Genomic DNA, 18,412 nt, shown 5'->3' with positions numbered 1-18,412 from the left:
CAATACAACAAGCATTCCACCGCAGACCATTGATAGTCAACTACATTTTGATGTTAATTAATATCAATGTTCTAACCACAAACTCTTATAGTATTCCAGTTTCAGTTTAGACGACTTACATAATTGAGTATAAATAACTTATATCTTCATCAACATTCCATCATCAATCGAGCAAAAAGCTAAGAGCTAGTAGCTAAATAAAATCTAAAAATGGCTGCATGTAAGCGATTAGTTGTCGCTTGCTTTTTCTTAGTGTTTTTGCTAGCAGAAGCCAATGCGCAAGGCTTGAAAGTAGGCTTCTACAGCAAAACATGCCCACATGCCGAGGGTATTGTTAAAAAGGTCGTGTTTGCTGCCATGAAGAAAGCGCCTACCCTTGGTGCTCCTTTGCTTAGAATGTTCTTCCACGACTGCTTCGTTCGGGTATGTTTCTAAAGTGACTCATGACTTTTCTAAATCGAACGATCGTCTAATGAGTGAATCATAATCAATATATAGGGATGTGATGGATCAGTTTTGTTAGATTCATCTAACAATCAAGCCGAGAAGAATGCCGTTCCTAACCTAAGCCTTCGAGGGTTCGGCATCATAGACGATTCCAAGGCAGCTCTAGAAAAAGTGTGCCCTGGCATAGTTTCTTGCTCTGATATCCTAGCACTTGTCGCTAGGGACGCAATGGTTGCAGTAAGTAATTTTCACATTAACCCTAAAATTTTACTCAAAAAGTTGCATGATCTCACTATAATATATAAATATATATACGTTGACTTTAGCTTGAAGGACCAACGTGGGAAGTTGAAACGGGAAGAAGAGACGGCAGGGTTTCTAATATCAACGAGGTCAACTTGCCATCACCTTTTGATAACATCGCCAAGCTTATCACCGATTTTCGCACAAAGGGACTCAACGAGAAAGATCTAGTCGTTCTTTCAGGTACGGACAAGTGAATGATACTAAGTTTCAATGAATAATTAGTGAATTGATGTATATATCTATATATGGAAAATTTAATTTTTTTGTGTGTGTCTGAAGGTGGACACACTATTGGAATGGGACATTGTCCTCTAATGTCAAACCGTCTTTACAACTTCACCGGAAGAGGAGACAGCGACCCAAGTTTGGACTCGGAGTACGCCACTAATCTGAGGAAGAAATGCAAGCCGACCGACACCACGACGGCTCTAGAGATGGATCCAGGAAGTTTCAAGACATTCGACGTGAGCTACTTCAAGCTAGTGGCAAAGAGAAGAGGGCTTTTCCAGTCGGATGCTGCTCTTTTGGACAACTCAAAGACTAGGGCTCATGTCTTGGAGCAGGCACGTGGGTCAACCTTCTTTCATGACTTTGGTGTCTCAATGGTGAAAATGGGTCGGACCGGAGTTCTTACTGGTCGGGCTGGGGAGATCCGTAAGATGTGTCGTGTTCCTAATTAATTAAGAGATATTCAAAATGAAAATATATCTTTTTTTTTGTAAAAGAAAATGAAAATATATCTCGGCGAGTTTATTTCTTATTTGCTTCTTTTCTTTAAACGTTGATTAAATGTGATTTGTGTGGTCTTTGGAATAAGATGAATTTAATCTGTCAAACAAATAAACCATGTATTTTTATTAGTATGATTTAATAGTATTGATTATTGAAGGTTGTTCTGAAAAAATAATAATTCATAATCTCATATATGATATATCACGTCATCCCATGCAGACTCGCATTCGTCCACATCTTTCAGCCAAGCCACGTATCAAAACGAATGTTATTCATTAGTGACTTTTTTTTTTGGTATTTATTTATTTCAAAATAAAATGAAAGTAGTGACTTTTTTTTTTTAAGTATGCTTGATATCTGTAAATTCGGACGGCTGAGATTGCTTCGGGTGCAGGGAAATCTCGAGGAATAAAAAGTATGTGGCGTAGATCATCTGCCTAATCCCAATGCTTTTGTAATAAATAAAATATAATTTCGGCTCGTGAAACACGCGATGGTGCTATGGGCAAAGATTTTCCATTACACGACTCTGTTTTTTTTGTTTTGATTCCATCTCGTAATCTCACTCACTCACAAAGCTCTCGTCTTTCTCGCCACTCTCTGTCAAAATCTTCGGTCTTTGGCTCATTTGGTTGAAACCTGTCGGAGTTTGCGTCTGATCTGCTCATTGAGGCAATTCGTCGAACGAGTGAATGGCATCAGTTGCTGAGAGCTCTCTCCCTCTTCTCTGTCAAATCAAGAGTCAGCGTCGCGTCACTTCCTCTACGCTGAGGAATTCGAGTCTTGTCCGAGTTTCTCCTCCTCATTTCGCTTCTGGGTCGCTTTCATTTCGTCGCCGGAGCTTCGTCCTCGGACACCGATGGAAGTTTGCGAGGTGCGTGGAAGCTACGGGGCCAGATTCTTCTGGATCTCCCAGTGGAGATGATGAGCAGGAGGATGCGCTTCAAGCTACCATCGACAAGAGCAAGAAGGTTCTTGATATGCAAAGAAACCTTCTTCACCAGGTAGTTAGATCGATCCTTGGAATTGGCATTGAGCTTGATGCATTTGGTTGGAACTTCATTGTGAAAGTCTAAACCTTTTTCGTATTCATTGTAAACATGATGTGCTTAACTCTGCTTTGGAGGCTGTTCTTGATTAGTTTTAGGATTACAAGTATTGAATTATTATGATTCTTTCGCTTAATCCTTCTTGTTAATCTTCAGATTGCTGAAAGGAGGAAGCTGGTCTCATCTATAAAAGAGAGCACTCCTAACTTGGTTGATGGCAAACCTTCTGCTAAAGAAGATGCAAATACTGCTGATGCAGCTAAGAATGATAAGATGGATGGAGACGGCAACGGTAGTGTTAGCTCAAGCAGCTATGTCAAGTCATCTCTGAACAAAGAACCAGAAGCTACCACGCCCCTGAAGAGCAGCAAACAAAGCTCACCATCTGCAAAATCTCCTGAGAAAGAGAAACCATCCGGTGTAGCCAATAATGGGAAACCTTGGTCTAGCGTAGTAGCCTCCAGTGTAGATCCTCCTTATAAACCATCCTCTACTGTAACCTCCTCGAAGAAAACTTCTGATCCTGTAACTTCCTCTGTAAATCCGAGCAAATCTCCCGCTGGTGCATTTTGGTCAGATCCATTACCGTCTTACCTGACTAAAACACCTGAAACACCAAGTATAAAGACAGAGGAGTACATGGAAACAAAAGAGGAAATGGCACATGAAGAAGCCAGTAGTGATACTGATGAACCTTCGAAGGACGAAGAGCAGCCGCCTCCACTGGCTGGAGCAAATGTCATGAATGTGATATTGGTAGCTGCAGAGTGTGCTCCATTTTCCAAAACAGGTAATTACTCCACTTGCTATTTTGTTTTGTTTGCATAACTAGGCTTCTCTTCGAGTACACAAACTGAAGACGGTGAGAAATTTTTTATAGGTGGCCTCGGAGATGTAGCTGGCGCTTTGCCAAAGGCTTTGGCTCGGCGTGGACATAGGGTTATGGTAATATTTTATCACAGAGTGCCACTGCCAGTTTCCGTGTCATTTAAGCTGTGTGGTTGGTTATCAAAATCAACTCAAACTTGTTAGTGAATCATTTCCGTTACTTTTCTTGTTAGGTTGTGGTTCCTCGGTATGCAGAGTATGAAGAAGCTAAAGATGTTGGGGTGCGGAAGAGATATAAGGTGGCCGGGCAGGTATAACAGCTCCTAATGTATCAACATTGAAATTTTCATTAATAATTCATTAACAAAAATATTTGAGGTAGAGGTAAATTTCATATGGAACATACTTTGCTGCAGGATATGGAAGTAATGTACTTCCATGCATATATTGATGGTGTGGATTTTGTTTTCATCGATAGCCCTGTGTTTCGGCATCTGAGTAGTAATATTTACGGTGGACATCGACTCGTAAGCTTATTTTATTCTCCCTCTTCTTTCCTGAAAAATTAATTTAAGGCTACATGTACATGAACTAAGTATGGTTTTTGTGAATGCAGGATATCTTAAAGCGGATGGTTTTATTTTGCAAAGCCGCTGTTGAGGTAAACCTCTGCCCCCAATATCATTAGCGTGAATGTATATTTTGTTTTCTTCTTAGAACAAACAAGTTTGGATTCTGGGGGAATGTTGGCAGGTTCCTTGGTATGTTCCTTGTGGAGGTGTTTGTTATGGAGATGGAAATTTGGCTTTTATAGCAAATGATTGGCACACTGCTTTGCTGCCTGTCTACTTGAAAGCCTATTACCGAGATCACGGATTAATGAAATACACACGTTCTGTTCTTGTAATCCATAACATTGCTCACCAGGTTAGTATGACTTTATTCTTATATTTAGAGCTCTATGCATAACCTACTCTGGTTGTAAATTAGGGTCGAGGACCGGTAGATGATTTCTCATACGTGGATTTACCGGGCCATTACTTGGATAGCTTCAAGCTGTATGACCCTGTGGGAGGTGAGCACTTCAACATCTTCGCAGCTGGTCTTAAAGCTGCGGATAGAGTTCTCACTGTTAGCCATGGATATTCCTGGGAGGTTAAGACCTTAGAAGGAGGCTGGGGTCTTCACAACATCATAAGCGAAAACGACTGGAAGTTTAGAGGCATTGTGAACGGTATCGATACAAAAGAATGGAACCCCAAATTTGATCTTCACCTGCACTCTGATGACTACACAAACTATTCCTTGGAGACTCTTCAAATTGGTAAACCCCAATGTAAAGCTGCGTTACAGAAAGAGCTCGGCTTACCCGTTCGACCTGACGTTCCCCTGATCGGTTTTATTGGAAGATTGGATCACCAGAAAGGTGTTGATTTGATAGCTGAGGCGGTTCCATGGATGATGAGCCAGGATGTTCAGCTGGTTATGTTAGGCACAGGGAGACCGGATCTTGAAGAAGTCCTCAGACAGATGGAGCACCAGTACAGGGATAAAGCAAGGGGATGGGTTGGTTTCTCGGTTAAAACAGCTCACAGGATAACAGCTGGTGCAGACATTTTGCTGATGCCTTCGAGGTTCGAACCGTGCGGTCTAAACCAGCTTTACGCAATGAACTATGGAACCATTCCGGTGGTCCATGCAGTGGGAGGGTTGAGGGATACGGTTCAACAGTTTGACCCGTATAGTGAAACTGGTCTTGGATGGACATTTGATAGCGCGGAAGCAGGTAAGCTGATTCATGCTTTAGGGAACTGTTTGTTGACGTATAGAGAGTATAAGGAGAGTTGGGAAGGGCTTCAGAGAAGAGGGATGACACAAGATTTGAGCTGGGATAATGCTGCAGAGAAGTATGAAGAAGTTCTTGTTGCTGCTAAGTATCAATGGTGAGAGTTAATAAAAAAAAGTTCCTTTTCTTCGACTGTTTGTAAAGGAATCTGTCTTTTTGGAATTGTTAAGAAACATAGTTTTGTAGATTTAGTAAAAAAGATACATTGCAACTTGGCAAATTGTCATGCTTTGTAAGCTTCCTTGTGGTAAAAGATCAAGCCATTGTAGTCTCTTAGGTGATTCTAAAGTGATAGACTTGGCAAAGCAGAACAATAGTTACAAATTGCAATAAAACAGTGCTTTATAAATTCAAAAGGATGGGAACAAAGCAGGTGAGTAAGTTCTAGAGATTTTGCTACCATTGAAATCAATGTTGTTGAGCTTGTGTTGACAGCATTTGAGGTGAGAAGATGAGACCAAAGACATCCACAGAAGTCTATTTCTTTGAAAACTACATAGACCATGAAGTTGTTCTCAAACAAATCAAGAAACCTAAACACAGGAATTCAAGAGTTTAAAGGATATCTCCAAGTTCGAAACTCATCACTTCTCAAGCTCCATAACAACAACACAACAACATAGAAAAATAACATAGAAAAGTAACAGACGCACAAACACACATGATGCTCATCAATGTCAGTGATAGTTCTTTAGCTAACCTGCACATAGGTTCCAACCTTCATGATTGAAAATCCAAAAACAACATCAATGACTAATCACATATAGGGCAACGAGAAGCTTAGCAGAAAGCAGAGATTAAAAGCAAAATGTTGATTCACTATAACCAAGTTTCCCACATTATCCTTACAATGCTTATCCCCATTGCACCTTATTTTTTAAACACATAGATTAACATTATATATAAGTACGTTCTTGTGAAAAAAAAAAAGTGTTTTGTGAGAAACAAAAGAAAAGTATAACCATCCCCCACCATCTCATTTCTCTCTCTCTTTTTTCACTTCTTGATCTTCCGCTGCTGTTTCTTGGGCCCCGAAACAACTAATCTCCTAACAGAACAACCACACCTGGCTCTAAAAACCAGCACGGCCCTCCCATTAGGAGGCGCCATCTTCTTCAGCTCAGCTTCCAACTCACGGTGATGGACACGAGGCAGCTCAACCCTCCCCTTCTTCCCATTACTATTTGAGCTGCTCTTGATGCAATCCTCAGTCTCAATCTGAATATCAAACTCAACCGCTTTCCTCAGCCCTTTACAATTCGGCTTCCCGCACCTGTGCATCGTGCACAAGAGTACGACGAGCCAAGCGGAGACGGCGGCGCAGAAGACGCTCAGAGCCAGCGAACCGTACACTATAGGGTTGTGCAGAATCTCCTGCTTGACCAAGACGGAAATGTCGGAGAAGATGGAGAAGGAGGCGAGGGCGATGAGCTTGGCGTAAGGGAAGAAGAGGAAGCCGCAGGATGTGATGACGGCGATAAGGAGGAGGACGTCGATGGCGGCGGAGTGGGAGCCTTCGCAGACGGGGAAGCTGGAGCAGGTGGTGGGGGGTGGTGATGAGGTGGCGTTGAGTTTACGGGTGGGCATAGCTTGGTCGACGGGGTTGCAGACCGAGATTGAGCTATGCAAATATACCATCTAAAAGCTTCGATCTTTCGTCACTAGAAACAAAAACAAAATCAAATCGATCGCAGCTATTAGTCCTGAGACGAAAGTTATCGAATTTGAGGAGATTGAATTGGATTTAAAGAGAGCTATGTATGAATCTGATGGAGAGAAATGGAGATATACAGTACCTGATTGAATTGGAGATGCGAAACCGATCCAAACAAGAGAAGCTGAATCGTCACCAGAGAAGGAAGGAAGGAAGGTTGTGTCCTCAATCAAGCAGGAATCTCGATCGTCTTTGTCATGATTTCAACTTCTTGTGATGATGAATCTGAATGGGGAATGAAAATGGAATCGTATATTCGTAGAGAGAGTAAGTGACACGCGTTTAGATAACTCTTTTTTTTTTTTTTTTAAAATGACGTCGTATTGTCTTTTTATGCCGTCATTACTCTAATTTATTTAAAAAAAACCCTTAGATATATATATAGAGAGAGAGAGAGAGAGAGAGAGCTTGAGAGTTGTGTAAGAACCCTAAAAAGTGCGCAGCCTCCTCCTCTAAAACCCTACGAAGAACTCTCTTTGATTTGATTCCAAAATGGGTTCGAAGCGAAAGAAGGGAGACGACGGCGGAGAGAAAGGAGAAGAAATGATTACGGATTCGAGGTTCTCCAAGGCCCACACTGACCCCAGATTCCGTAGGCTTCCCAGGCGTGAATCCAAAGTCACCATCGACTCTCGTTTCAAAGGTGTCCTCACCGATAAAGCTTCTGCTCCGGTTGATAAGCGTGGGAAGCGTAGAAGACGAGGAAGTGCCAAGGATTCTCTTAAAGAGTATTACCGTATCGAAGAAGACGATAAGAAGAAGAAGAAGCAAAAGAGGAAGGAGGAGAGCGAAGATGAGGATGATGATGAGAGCGAGGGTGAAGAAAAGTTGATTGCTTTGGAAGCTGAGGCCAGGCTGAGGAAATCTGAGGAACAATCTATCGAGGAGGAGGAGTCTGATGAAGATAAGAGTGGGAAGAAGAAGATTCTTCCTTTAGAGTTGGCTTCTTCTGATAAAGAATCTGATGATGAGAACTCAGAGTCTGAAGACAATGAGGAAGATGTTTCGGAAGAAGAAGAGGTGGATACTGACGTGGACGATGAAGATATGTATGATGACGATGAACCCGAAGTTGCTGTAAGTACATTAGCTTTCAGTTTTGATTCCTTTGGCTATACGAACTATCATTCAAATTTTGGTTTTCCGGTTTGTAGGAAGAGGAGATAGCGAGTATCGAGAAAGAAACTCACAGACTCGCTATTGTCAACATGGACTGGAAACATGTCACTGTAAGCTCTTCTCTATCTATTGTTATGTTAGCTCTCTTTTTTGTGCTTTAATCTGTTTACTATGGTTATGGAACACTATTCTGATTGGGAATGTATAGATTTTAGTTTTTTTGCTCATTAGACAGAGCTTGTCCAGTAGTTTTTGTTCTTATGGATGCTATCTTATTTGCTACTTAGGCCAAAGACTTGTACGTTGTTTTCAATTCGTTTCTCCCGAAAGATGGTCGCCTTTTGTCAGTTGCGGTCTATCCATCAGAGTTTGGGCTTGAGCGAATGAAAGAGGAGGAAATCCATGGCCCGGCAATTGGTGGAGACAAGGAGAATGAAGATAACAGTGATGATGATGAAGAGGAGGATAAGGACGTCATCAATGAGAGTATACGTGATTACGAAAAAAGCAGATTGAGGTAAAGTTGAAAACCCACCTCTTAAAGGCTAAGGAGATCTATTTATTTATTTATTTAAAAAACTTACAGTCGCTATTGCTCTGTTACAGGTACTATTTTGCTGTTGCGGAATGTGATTCCAGTGCCACTGCTGATCACTTGTACAAATCATGTGATGGTATCGAGTTTGAGAGATCCTCTAACAAGCTCGACTTAAGATTCATTCCTGATTCCATGGAATTCAAACATCCACCTCGTGACATTGCCACCGAGGTGCTTTGCTTCTCTACTTTCTATTCAGTGTGTGATGATCTTGTTGCTTTCATGGTGATCTGAAAGTTAAAAAAAAAAAAAAAATTACAGGCACCTGCTGCTTATCAAGGTTTAGATTTTCAAAGCCGAGCACTGCAGATGAGTAAGGTTAATTTTACTTGGGATGAAGATGAGCCGCACCGTGTGAGGACCTTAAACCAGAGATTCAACCCTGATCAGGTCTGTATGCTTTTTTCTTTAATTTTTCTTCAAAATCAGGCTTATTAGAAGCATCTCCTATATATTTCTTCAGCCGTTTGTGTTCTGATAAATTTTCACAATTCATAGTTGGCAGAACTTGAGCTGAAGGAGTTTTTAGCTTCTGATGAGAGTGAATCTGATGATGATGATGGTGGTGATGATGATGAGGGGAAAAGAAAAGAAAAGTACCTAGCTTTAATGGAATCCGGAGATGTTGATTCTGATAAAGACGAGGATGAGGAGAATGACCAGGACATGGTAGTAGAATTCAATACGGGGTTAGAAGATCTGAGTAACAAATTTCGTGAAAAGAAAGAAGAGAAGCCAGAAACGGTCTGGGACGCACAACTTAGGAAGATGCGGGAGAAGAAGAAAGCTAGGAGGATGCAAAAGAAGGATGAGGATGATGATGATTCTTCAGATGATGATGATGATGATTCTTCTTCAGATGATGAAGACGACTACAACGATGATGATCATAAGAAGAAGAAGAAGAAGAAGATGATGAAGAATAAGAAGAAGAAGGGTTTAGAGGAGAAATTAGCAGCGGAAGAAAGAAGCAGAGCGGAGCTCGAGTTGATACTGGCTGATGAGAATGGAGGAGACGGCAAAGGTCTAAAAGGATATAATATTAAAAGGAAAAGTAAAAAGAGAAGTAAAGAGATGGCAGAAGATAAGATACCTTCAGCTGATCCTGAAGATTCAAGATTCTCAGCTGCAATCATGGATCCTAACTATGCTCTAGACCCTACGAATCCACAGTTTAAAAGGTACGTTGATGCATACTTTGAGGTTTTGATGTATTTGAGAATTGTGAAGTAGTTTTTCTCATGACAGTTTGATTGATTCTTCTTGGCAGGAGTGCGACTTATGTTAAGCAATTAACTCAGAAGCAAAAGGAAGATCCAAGAAACCAAGAAGAGCAAGTGAAAGATGTGGAGACAAAGAAGGCCTCTGCTACAGAGGGCACGGAGGGATCTTCTAAGAAAAGGAGTTTTGCAGAGTCTGCTACTGTCAAGTCGTTGAAGCTCAAGATGCAGCAGAAGGGTTCTGAGAAGAAGAAAGAAGGGACTACCGACTTGGCTCAGCGACTGAAGAAGAAAGCCAAAGCTTTATCAAACAAATAAATGTCTTTGCTTCTTTCACATCAATTTCGTTTCTCTTTTTTTTCAGGTTTCAGTGCACTGATGTTTTGAAATGTTAACAGTTTCAGTTTTGATTCGACATTTAAATTGGATAATTTTTCATTTGCCTCTGTCAAGGATCAAATCAGTTTATTGTGTATCAACAATGTGGAGTATTTCTACGAGTGGTCCAAACAATGTTGCTTTGAACCTTGAAGTTGGAATACTTGTTTAGCTCATTGTCGGACCAGTATCGGCAGCTGGTTGTATATCAACGACGTTCTAGTTTTCGCATAACATTTGGAAACACGCAACACTGGCGCTTGAAGCACGTTCTGATTTTATTACTGTTTCCCCCACTTAAACGTCTGTCTATTAAACCAACAAGAAAAAAACAAGAACAACCACACACTTTTAACTGAAACATAACAAACTGGTGAAACCTAAGACATAGAAACTCCCAGTTCGGTCTTTATACTGACAGTAAATCCGTAAATTATGTAGAAAACAAATATATGGATCAACCATAGTAAGGAGGATGACCAGAAGAAGGTGAAGCCCCTGCGTGATCAGCTGAAGGGTACATATATGGACTTCCACCATAACCTGCGTATTGAGTTTGCACCTGCCCATTCTGCCAACCAGCTGTTGGCGCAGAAGCGTCAGCCACTCCGGGAACATTTTGGCCCACGAGTAGGCTCAGATCAGGTAGTGTGTAGTCTCTGCTTTTGTCGCTAAAAGCCTTCATTCAAGCACCAAAAATACAGGAAGAGAATTATTAGTACGAAAAAAAGATAAAAGAAGTTGATTTACAGATTTCACTGAATTGTTGAAGAGAAAAAAGGCATACGGTTCTTGCAGGCATCAGTTATTAATCTCTTTCCCTACACATTTTTTTTGTGGGTAAGCAACTCAAGAAAGCGACCAATCTTATGTACCTTTACATTGAGATCAGTATGACGAGAGTATGATAGTCGAAGCTTACAGTAGCCACCGTCATATATGCAGTGTCCTTCCAATGCTTCTTTAGCTATTGCCGCCGTTGCTATATCTACAGAAAGTCATGAAGCAAACGATTGCTTAGCATGCCCATAAGCTACTTTATAAAATAACCAAAAGACGTATAAGGTTCATAAAGGGATTTGCATCAGATCATAAAGGTCATGTACCAGAGTATTGAATTAAGGCTTGTGTTGAACCATTCTTCTCAAATATAGCAATCTTCTGGACAGACCCATACGCTGAAAAGACCTATGAAAGCAAAGGAAAGAGTTAATTTTGACATATTTAAGCAAGCAGAGAAGCAGATAACGTGCATACTATTGTTGTCCCTCACCGTGTGAAGAACATCCACGGTGACAGCATACTGCATATTCTCAATCAAAGCAAGCAGGACATTGCTCTGAGTTTCTACCTTCTTTCCATCAGCACCCAAAGCAGGCTGAATCCAGTGATAAATACAATAAGTAATATAACACAAATCAGTCAATGTAAGAAAGTCAAAGATAAAACGGTGGCAAGGGCAAGGGAAGGAAAAATTTACCTGCATAGACCCGTCCATTGCGGTATGATTCACTGGAAGGTATGGATTTGTGTAATCCCTGAGTAGTACGTAAAAGATTCAAACAGATGAATCAACGATTTTATAATAACATTTCCAACATTAATAGCGGTATAATTCAGAGGCACATTAGTAAGGACTTAAAACTCCTACCTGCTACGATGGGACTGAAACTTGATGTTTAGATCAGTATGAGCTGAATAAGACATTCGCAAATTGCAAGAGGCAACGTGGTCTGGAAGTAGATATCTGGATTTTACACAAAAAGAAAGAATATGATCAACGTGATCAGCAGAGGTATATCTTATGGCGGGGGTGGAAAGCATGCATAAAGAATATAAGCATACTTGGGTATACTTCTTCCATCTAGCGCATTCCTTGCCGCTGAAGCAGTCTCCACATCAGTGAATTGAACTAGTGCCTGGGGAGGTTATAACAGCAGATAATAAGATTCATTTTCTCCATCAGGCAATAGTCCTTGGAAACAAAACTGGATAACTAACCTGGAAACCAGCAGCTTTCTCAAAAGTGGCAATTTTGTGAACGAATCCAAAAGCAGAAAACACCTGAAACAAAAGTTTGGATATGAGTCATGACCATAAGACAGTGGAGCGAATGGAGAATAACAAAAGGGAACCAAAAAAACTCAAATGTTCCCGGACTGGGAGACTGAAAAAAAAAAAAAGAAGAGTAAGCCCAGGTAAGTACAGAGTGACACCTGTCCATGAGAATGACGAACACGATACTAATTTCCAAAGTCTCTCCAGAAAGATTTTAATAAAGAGGCATGATGAACATCTGTGATTGGAGGATTTTTCATTAATGTTGATATACCGTAACTGGAATAGAATGTCTATGTGAAAAAATTACTAAAAGAAATTTGCTTAATACAAAAAGTTGAAATCTTTTAATATATTTTCATTTGCTGGAAGCTCAACACAAGGCCTCTTATAAGCATGTTGGTATCAAACAGAGAAGTACCCACTAACAAAACAAATATGAGTGAAAGGTAAGCTAAAAGCAATTACCAGATGGATGACATCGATGCTGACATCGTGAGATTCGACTCCTTCAAAGGTAACCAAGAGGACATTCCCAGGGACATCTCCAGGACTCTGGTTGTTGACAATCTCATGGCGATTAGAGTACTGTATATAAACAGTTTTCCCACGAATCTGCGCAGGCTCTGAAGACGAAGCATAATACGAAACCATTGATATAGCCTGATTCAACTCAGCCTGTAAAAGAACAGCTCAGCTCAACTCAACCATCGATTTCACAAATTCCAAAAACCTAAACAATCTGATTGAAGAGAAGAAGAAGAAGAAGAAGATGTTTACGAATTCGACGAAGGCTTGGTTGCGATTGGCGCCGACATTGGTTTTGGTATTTACGATTTTGCCGAATCGTTTGCACAGGTCGATGAGCTCTTCTTCCACGCATTCCCACGGCAGATTCCGCAGGTGCACCACCTTCGACGGCGTCTGCGTATACCGAAACTGTGAGCTCGACATCTCTTCTCCGGTTAAAACGATCACGCAGAGCCCTCGATTCCCTCCTCTCTGAGCTTTTAGTTGTGATCGGAATCTATACGGAAGCTCAAATCGCAGGCCGTTTTTGCAAATCGGTCCCCCGAAACTACATTAATTTACGAATCAGGCCTAAAACTTTCTAACAGGTTCATATAGCCCCTTTAGCTAATAGTTTAGTCGACTCTGTTTATAAGCCTGTTAAGGGCCCAATAATCTTGTTTTGTTGACTTTTATTTGGATGATATTATTGCTGAATAATAGAGTGGTCAAAGGTTTGGGTTAGACAATGATGCGTTGCAGTTACTTCAATTAAACTCCTAAAACATACCAAAATGACTTACTTTTATTTTTGAGTCTGCTTAATTACCCTTAACAAATTCTTCGTCAATGGGATTAAGAGTTTTACTTTTACATAATCGTTATTTTATTCCATTGAAAGTTTTGAAGTTGATGCGGTTTTATGTGTGTGTGACTTGTGATCACAGCCTCACGATCTTGTTTTTCTATGTTCTTTCTACCTTTGTACTAGAACGTAATGCCCTGATGCAGGAGTACGTCGAGTTGTTCATTTATCGTTACCTTCTTCTCAGTGTTATTGTATGCCTAGTGTGGCTAAGTGAGAGATTGTGATCAATTCATTCTGTTGTTGCCCCTTTAGATAAATTCTAAATTAAACCTGGAAAAGCAAAACACAATTATTTAATGTGCATGGTCACAGACAATATAGGGACATCAAAGCTCACAGCTTTGAGCTGTTTCTTGGCCCTACATGAAGAACTGTCAGTTACATCTCATATCGTTAGCCTTGGTCGGGAGGGTCTCAATAGTCTCTACTGTTTGTGAAGGTACGTACACATCCATTAACACTCTTGTTTAATTGTATTATTAACTAGTCTTCTAACACTGTATTAAGTTTGGTGTATCTCTTTCTTATTTGCGTGGCTAGTTTCTTGCCATAAGTTCTCTCGATTAATCTCATGTGCTTGGCTTGGCCTAGCTACTGTGATTAAAATGATTGATGTATTGTTCGGGTCCTTCCTTTTTTTTGGTTAAATTTCAGTTGGGTTATTTGGTCATGTCTTGCTGAGATAGTGATGAAAGGTTTTGGTCTTACTGATAATAACCAAGTTTGGGATAGACAACGATGAGTTCCTTAATTAGTGTTACTTCGACTAAACTCTTAAAAGTAGCAAATAATGAAAATGAAAATGTCAAGATTCAATGACAGGTTACTGAAGTTGGTAACATATATATGATCAACCGGTTCTGCCTTCATGTGTTTTGAGTTAAGTAAATACTAAGGCATGTTTCAGATGTGTTTTTACATAGATTTTTCATGAAAGTTCTGAAGCAGTTGGAGGTTTAAAAAAAAAAAGACTTAGAGCATTGATATGGTTCTTCATGCGTGTGACTTGTTCTTTTCAACAGAACGAGCACACTAATGTAAAATACTTGGAGCATTGATGTGAAAATTTAAGAAACTATTATGGTATTCAATTGTATATGGTCCAGAAACTGATGATGGTTATCAGTTGACGTAAAAATATTTGGCCCCTCTTCTTGGCTCATTGGTGGTTCTTACTTCTCTCAAGTTTTGCATGGGAGGTTGAGCTACGTGGATAGATGTGATTTTGGCAGGTGGCATCATGATCATCATCTATGGAGCTTAGTTTGAAAAACTGTTTGGACCATAATGAGTAGAAGCTGTCAATATGAATCAGCAAGACATTTAAAAGAGTTGTCCCCATTGTCCTTTACATCTTTTCCATCCAATGTGAATTTTTACTAAGAAAAAATACGGTTGCTTTTCTTTTTGTTTTTATTGGTAGAATTCTTGGGCCTATGAGTTTTGTCTTATGGTTTATCTTTAAAGTCGATGAAGATACTTTCTTCTCTCCCTACAAGCTTGGAGCCCACCTCAATAAATTCTTTCTTTGATGCCATGGAGCACACTATGATACACTCTTTCTTTGTTTGGTCTAGTAAAATCTCTTTAATGTCACCGTCACTGCCATTAATCGTCTACCTTTCTTGGCAGCAAAAAAATTACCTCTGTCAACAACGTTTGATCACCTATAAACTATCTAAAACCATGTATGATAAACAAACTTTTTAGTATAAAAAAAATTGCACGAGGACCCGTTGAGACATACGGTTTTTAGTTCAATCTAAGTTAATCGGTTCTAGCTAGATTGTGAGATAAGTTAATCAGTTTCCAGCTAGATAATGTAGTTTCAGAAATCATGTATGATCAATTTGTAGCTTTTGAATGGTAAACTGCATACTAAATACTGGTTTTTACATCACCAGTAGCTATTTTGTGGTTAAGTTTCTGGATGCTTTTGATCATTCACTGTCTATTTTTGTTTATCTTTGTGAAAAGAAAAGATCTTATGATGACTTGACAACAAGAACAGTGTATCAGCTAGTGGGACTTTCATTAATTGGTGAAGGAATCACATAAGGAAAGGTTTTTCATCTCCTTTCTTCTTGCTCCCCCTCCACTAAAGTGCTTCCTCTGTTCATATATAAGTTTAGCAATCACTTGAATAGTTAAAGTGCCTGTATACCTAAGACACTGTAAGAGTTTCAAATCTATTTACTACCATCATCAATCCTCTCTGTCTGATTTGCTTTTCCAATTATAGTGCCAGCTTCCTCTTTCTTCACCGCCATTTAACAGCATTTACTACTGTGCAGTTTCTAGTAAAAGGCTAAAATCTAACTAAAATGTGAAAGCAACAAAAAAAATCAATCAACACGTTTTTGATAAAGAAGTGTAACTTATTACGGTAACTAGTTATAGGCTAGCTAAGAGAGAGAGCACTATAGTATCTTTGTAGCTTTCAAGAAACCATAGCTCATTAGGATACCTGTAATAAGAAACCTAGAGCATACAAGTGTATGTTTTACACTCTTTATCTATTTCATTATCTAAAAGCTAGAGGGTCATCAAAGTGAGGGCTATGGATGGATAGATGTTGACCTGAAAATTTACTCCTGGTTCTGAAATTAACCGTTTTACCTTGGTGTAAGAATCATTTGAGTACTCTGTTGAGTCTTTAAAAGGAAATCAAGGTGTTTGAACCACAAAGGTAATAATTTAACTAGGCCCCATCTAATTAAATGCCAATCCATGTCAAAGACCAAGAAAAGGGGAGCTTACAGAACCTAAACAGAGACATCTTCTGTTGTGTCTCTCCCCTCTTATAAATCAGAGCCAAGCCAAGAGAGCAGATTTTGTGGATCATCATGTTCACGTAATGACAAGTACTATCTACATACATAACATTACACAGAGTGGATCATTTTGAAGATATTTTTAATCAGTATAGCTTAGCAGCCTAGTTTGTGGCAAATAATGGGAAGATCGCCGTGCTGTGATAAGGATGGTCTAAAGAAAGGGCCATGGACACCAGAAGAGGATCAGAAACTCTTGGCTTACATTGAAGAACATGGCCATGGAAGCTGGCGCTCTTTGCCGGAGAAAGCTGGTAACTAACTTCCACATTTCTTTATCATCTTCTACTTCTATTCAAACTTTTCTTTTGTGATTTATTCCAAACACCATATAGGTCTCCAAAGGTGTGGAAAGAGTTGCAGACTGAGATGGACTAATTACCTAAGACCAGACATCAAGAGAGGCAAGTTCACTGTACAAGAAGAACAAACCATCATTCAACTCCACGCTCTCCTCGGAAACAGGTGAGAGCCTCAATCACCAAAGAGTGAGTTGATCTTATTTGTCTTTTCTTTATGTCTGATGTGATTTTCTCATAGATGGTCAGCGATTGCAACTCACTTACCTAAAAGGACAGACAACGAGATAAAGAACTACTGGAACACACACTTGAAGAAACGTCTGGTCAAAATGGGGATAGATCCAGTGACACACAAGCACAAAAACGAGACTCTCTTGTCTTCCACAGGTCAATCCAAGAACTTAGCCACGCTTAGCCACATGGCCCAGTGGGAGAGTGCTCGGCTCGAAGCTGAAGCAAGGCTAGCTAGAGAATCAAAGCTTCTCCATGTACAGCATCACCGAAACAACAAACCAGCAGCTCCTGATTATTGCTTGGCTCACAAGTCATCATCAACAAATTGGACAAAACCAAACCAAGGTAAGAAGAGATATTGTGTGTGATCTTGAAAACTAAAATACTTCATTCATAACGTATAATTATTGACAGGAAACGGAGATCAACAGCTTGAGTCTCCGACGTCGACGTCGACGGTGACATTCTCCGAGAATCTCCCTCTGATGATCATGCATTTAGGAATCCCCACGGAAAACAGAAACAGCAGAGTCGCCGTCTCTTCTTCCATCAAAGATTCCGACCACGACTGGATGAAGCAAATCAACTGTCCAAAAGAAGGAATCGAAGAAGGATTCACGAGCCTCCTGCTCCGTGATTCAGTTGACCGGAGTCTCTCCGCCGGTAAAAACGACGAGAGTGAGTATAGCTACTATGAGGATAACAAGAACTACTGGAATAGCATTCTCAGCTTGGTTGATTCATCACCGTCCGACTCTCCGACGATGTTCTGATCTAATGGTCCACAGTGATTCCGCCAAATATTTAAAAAAATTCTCAGATTGTTATGTCGATAGCTTCCAATACTTTTTTTTTTATTTTCTTTACTTTATTTATATAAAATATATCATGGTATTGTGATGGAGAACTTCATGAAAATGACCATTTTGCAATATATATAATATTCCTTTGGTTTTTGCATAATTGAATGATAGTAAATTCATTTACAAAATGCTTTCTTTCTTTTTGAACAACAATATATGCAAACAATTTAGAAGAAAATTGATATATTTTAATACATTTTGATATTTTGACATAGAATAAATTACTTTATTCTTAAAGGATTACAACTATTATGCTCATAAGCACTCTTCATTTTAGTTATTTTATTTTTATGCAAAGAGATGTGGAATGAAAGGGGTGTAATAAAAACAACACGTTGACATGTCGAGTAAAAGAAACACAATTAAATGTATGGTAGTTTCATGTCACTTTCTTTGCAATAAATAGAAATATAAATAACACAGTAATATGAAAATGGTTACACTCATCACTTATGACTAGATTGAATTAAAATATAAATTACATAGTAAATATGAAAATGGTTATA

The 18,412-nt window shown here is 39.6% G+C and overlaps 6 protein-coding genes across 8 annotated transcripts; 4 read left to right on the top strand and 2 right to left on the bottom strand.

Moving 5' to 3' along the window:
• Nucleotides 1-149: 149 nt before the first annotated feature.
• LOC106345704 (peroxidase 27) lies at nucleotides 150-1,619 on the top strand. The gene is made up of 4 exons (XM_013784872.3): nucleotides 150-423; nucleotides 499-684; nucleotides 774-933; nucleotides 1,033-1,619. The coding sequence occupies exons 1-4, from the start codon at nucleotides 211-213 to the stop codon at nucleotides 1,431-1,433; spliced, it is 960 nt and encodes a 319-aa protein (XP_013640326.1). The 5' UTR covers nucleotides 150-210; the 3' UTR covers nucleotides 1,434-1,619.
• A 326-nt stretch (nucleotides 1,620-1,945) lies between these two features.
• On the top strand, nucleotides 1,946-5,480 carry LOC106453257 (starch synthase 2, chloroplastic/amyloplastic). Its single transcript, XM_013895527.3, has 8 exons — nucleotides 1,946-2,489; nucleotides 2,691-3,324; nucleotides 3,415-3,479; nucleotides 3,596-3,673; nucleotides 3,779-3,889; nucleotides 3,979-4,023; nucleotides 4,116-4,289; nucleotides 4,353-5,480. The coding sequence occupies exons 1-8, from the start codon at nucleotides 2,178-2,180 to the stop codon at nucleotides 5,307-5,309; spliced, it is 2,376 nt and encodes a 791-aa protein (XP_013750981.1). The 5' UTR covers nucleotides 1,946-2,177; the 3' UTR covers nucleotides 5,310-5,480.
• A 525-nt stretch (nucleotides 5,481-6,005) lies between these two features.
• LOC125609193 (uncharacterized protein At5g19025-like) lies at nucleotides 6,006-7,250 on the bottom strand. Its single transcript, XM_048780302.1, has 2 exons — nucleotides 7,005-7,250; nucleotides 6,006-6,869 (listed from the first exon to the last, which is right to left on the bottom strand). Exon 2 carries the CDS (start codon nucleotides 6,844-6,846, stop codon nucleotides 6,205-6,207), a length of 642 nt encoding a protein of 213 aa, XP_048636259.1. The 5' UTR covers nucleotides 6,847-6,869; nucleotides 7,005-7,250; the 3' UTR covers nucleotides 6,006-6,204.
• A 62-nt stretch (nucleotides 7,251-7,312) lies between these two features.
• Nucleotides 7,313-10,305, top strand: LOC106453254 (pre-rRNA-processing protein ESF1). The gene is made up of 7 exons (XM_013895523.3): nucleotides 7,313-7,999; nucleotides 8,077-8,151; nucleotides 8,329-8,558; nucleotides 8,648-8,810; nucleotides 8,901-9,029; nucleotides 9,138-9,820; nucleotides 9,910-10,305. Exons 1-7 carry the CDS (start codon nucleotides 7,415-7,417, stop codon nucleotides 10,175-10,177), a joined length of 2,133 nt encoding a protein of 710 aa, XP_013750977.1. The 5' UTR covers nucleotides 7,313-7,414; the 3' UTR covers nucleotides 10,178-10,305.
• Nucleotides 10,306-10,491: 186 nt separating this feature from the next.
• On the bottom strand, nucleotides 10,492-13,334 carry LOC106453255 (polypyrimidine tract-binding protein homolog 1). 3 transcript variants are annotated; one of them, XM_022719968.2, is made up of 11 exons: nucleotides 13,076-13,334; nucleotides 12,764-12,973; nucleotides 12,239-12,301; nucleotides 12,083-12,156; nucleotides 11,889-11,984; nucleotides 11,718-11,775; nucleotides 11,511-11,615; nucleotides 11,344-11,425; nucleotides 11,160-11,225; nucleotides 11,025-11,058; nucleotides 10,492-10,916 (listed from the first exon to the last, which is right to left on the bottom strand). In XM_022719968.2, exons 1-10 carry the CDS (start codon nucleotides 13,247-13,249, stop codon nucleotides 11,039-11,041), a joined length of 948 nt encoding a protein of 315 aa, XP_022575689.1. In that variant the 5' UTR covers nucleotides 13,250-13,334; the 3' UTR covers nucleotides 10,492-10,916; nucleotides 11,025-11,038. The 3 variants fall into 3 exon arrangements, with proteins under 3 accessions (XP_022575689.1, XP_013750978.1, XP_048636258.1); XM_013895524.3 differs by lacking the exon at nucleotides 11,025-11,058 and having other exon boundaries at nucleotides 11,113-11,225; XM_048780301.1 differs by having other exon boundaries at nucleotides 10,860-10,916; nucleotides 11,025-11,225.
• A 3,109-nt stretch (nucleotides 13,335-16,443) lies between these two features.
• Nucleotides 16,444-18,006, top strand: LOC106345703 (transcription factor MYB106). Its single transcript, XM_013784871.3, has 4 exons — nucleotides 16,444-16,761; nucleotides 16,843-16,972; nucleotides 17,048-17,388; nucleotides 17,458-18,006. Exons 1-4 carry the CDS (start codon nucleotides 16,629-16,631, stop codon nucleotides 17,814-17,816), a joined length of 963 nt encoding a protein of 320 aa, XP_013640325.1. The 5' UTR covers nucleotides 16,444-16,628; the 3' UTR covers nucleotides 17,817-18,006.
• Nucleotides 18,007-18,412: the final 406 nt, after the last annotated feature.

Source organism: Brassica napus, chromosome A5 (genome assembly GCF_020379485.1).
Source record: "Brassica napus cultivar Da-Ae chromosome A5, Da-Ae, whole genome shotgun sequence".
Classification (NCBI taxonomy): Eukaryota; Viridiplantae; Streptophyta; class Magnoliopsida; order Brassicales; family Brassicaceae; genus Brassica; species Brassica napus.
The sequence above is the reverse complement of the archived record's forward strand: the minus strand, read 5'-3'. Positions and strand labels throughout refer to the sequence as shown.

Coding starts and splice junctions, on each gene's coding strand:
- LOC106345704 (XM_013784872.3), top strand. CDS start 211: ATGGCTGCATGTAAGCGATTAGTTGTCGCTTGCTTTTTCTTAGTGTTT. Junction 685..773: donor CTAGGGACGCAATGGTTGCA/GTAAGTAATTTT, acceptor CGTTGACTTTAG/CTTGAAGGACCAACGTGGGA. Junction 934..1,032: donor AGATCTAGTCGTTCTTTCAG/GTACGGACAAGT, acceptor GTGTGTCTGAAG/GTGGACACACTATTGGAATG.
- LOC106453257 (XM_013895527.3), top strand. CDS start 2,178: ATGGCATCAGTTGCTGAGAGCTCTCTCCCTCTTCTCTGTCAAATCAAG. Junction 2,490..2,690: donor AAAGAAACCTTCTTCACCAG/GTAGTTAGATCG, acceptor GTTAATCTTCAG/ATTGCTGAAAGGAGGAAGCT. Junction 3,480..3,595: donor GGCGTGGACATAGGGTTATG/GTAATATTTTAT, acceptor TTTTCTTGTTAG/GTTGTGGTTCCTCGGTATGC.
- LOC125609193 (XM_048780302.1), bottom strand. CDS start 6,846: ATGGTATATTTGCATAGCTCAATCTCGGTCTGCAACCCCGTCGACCAA.
- LOC106453254 (XM_013895523.3), top strand. CDS start 7,415: ATGGGTTCGAAGCGAAAGAAGGGAGACGACGGCGGAGAGAAAGGAGAA. Junction 9,030..9,137: donor AGAGATTCAACCCTGATCAG/GTCTGTATGCTT, acceptor CACAATTCATAG/TTGGCAGAACTTGAGCTGAA. Junction 9,821..9,909: donor ACGAATCCACAGTTTAAAAG/GTACGTTGATGC, acceptor TCTTCTTGGCAG/GAGTGCGACTTATGTTAAGC.
- LOC106453255 (XM_013895524.3), bottom strand. CDS start 13,249: ATGTCGAGCTCACAGTTTCGGTATACGCAGACGCCGTCGAAGGTGGTG. Junction 11,985..12,082: donor GATGGAAGAAGTATACCCAA/GTATGCTTATAT, acceptor TGTAAAATCCAG/ATATCTACTTCCAGACCACG. Junction 11,426..11,510: donor CCGTGGATGTTCTTCACACG/GTGAGGGACAAC, acceptor TTGCTTTCATAG/GTCTTTTCAGCGTATGGGTC.
- LOC106345703 (XM_013784871.3), top strand. CDS start 16,629: ATGGGAAGATCGCCGTGCTGTGATAAGGATGGTCTAAAGAAAGGGCCA. Junction 16,762..16,842: donor CTCTTTGCCGGAGAAAGCTG/GTAACTAACTTC, acceptor AACACCATATAG/GTCTCCAAAGGTGTGGAAAG. Junction 16,973..17,047: donor CACGCTCTCCTCGGAAACAG/GTGAGAGCCTCA, acceptor ATTTTCTCATAG/ATGGTCAGCGATTGCAACTC.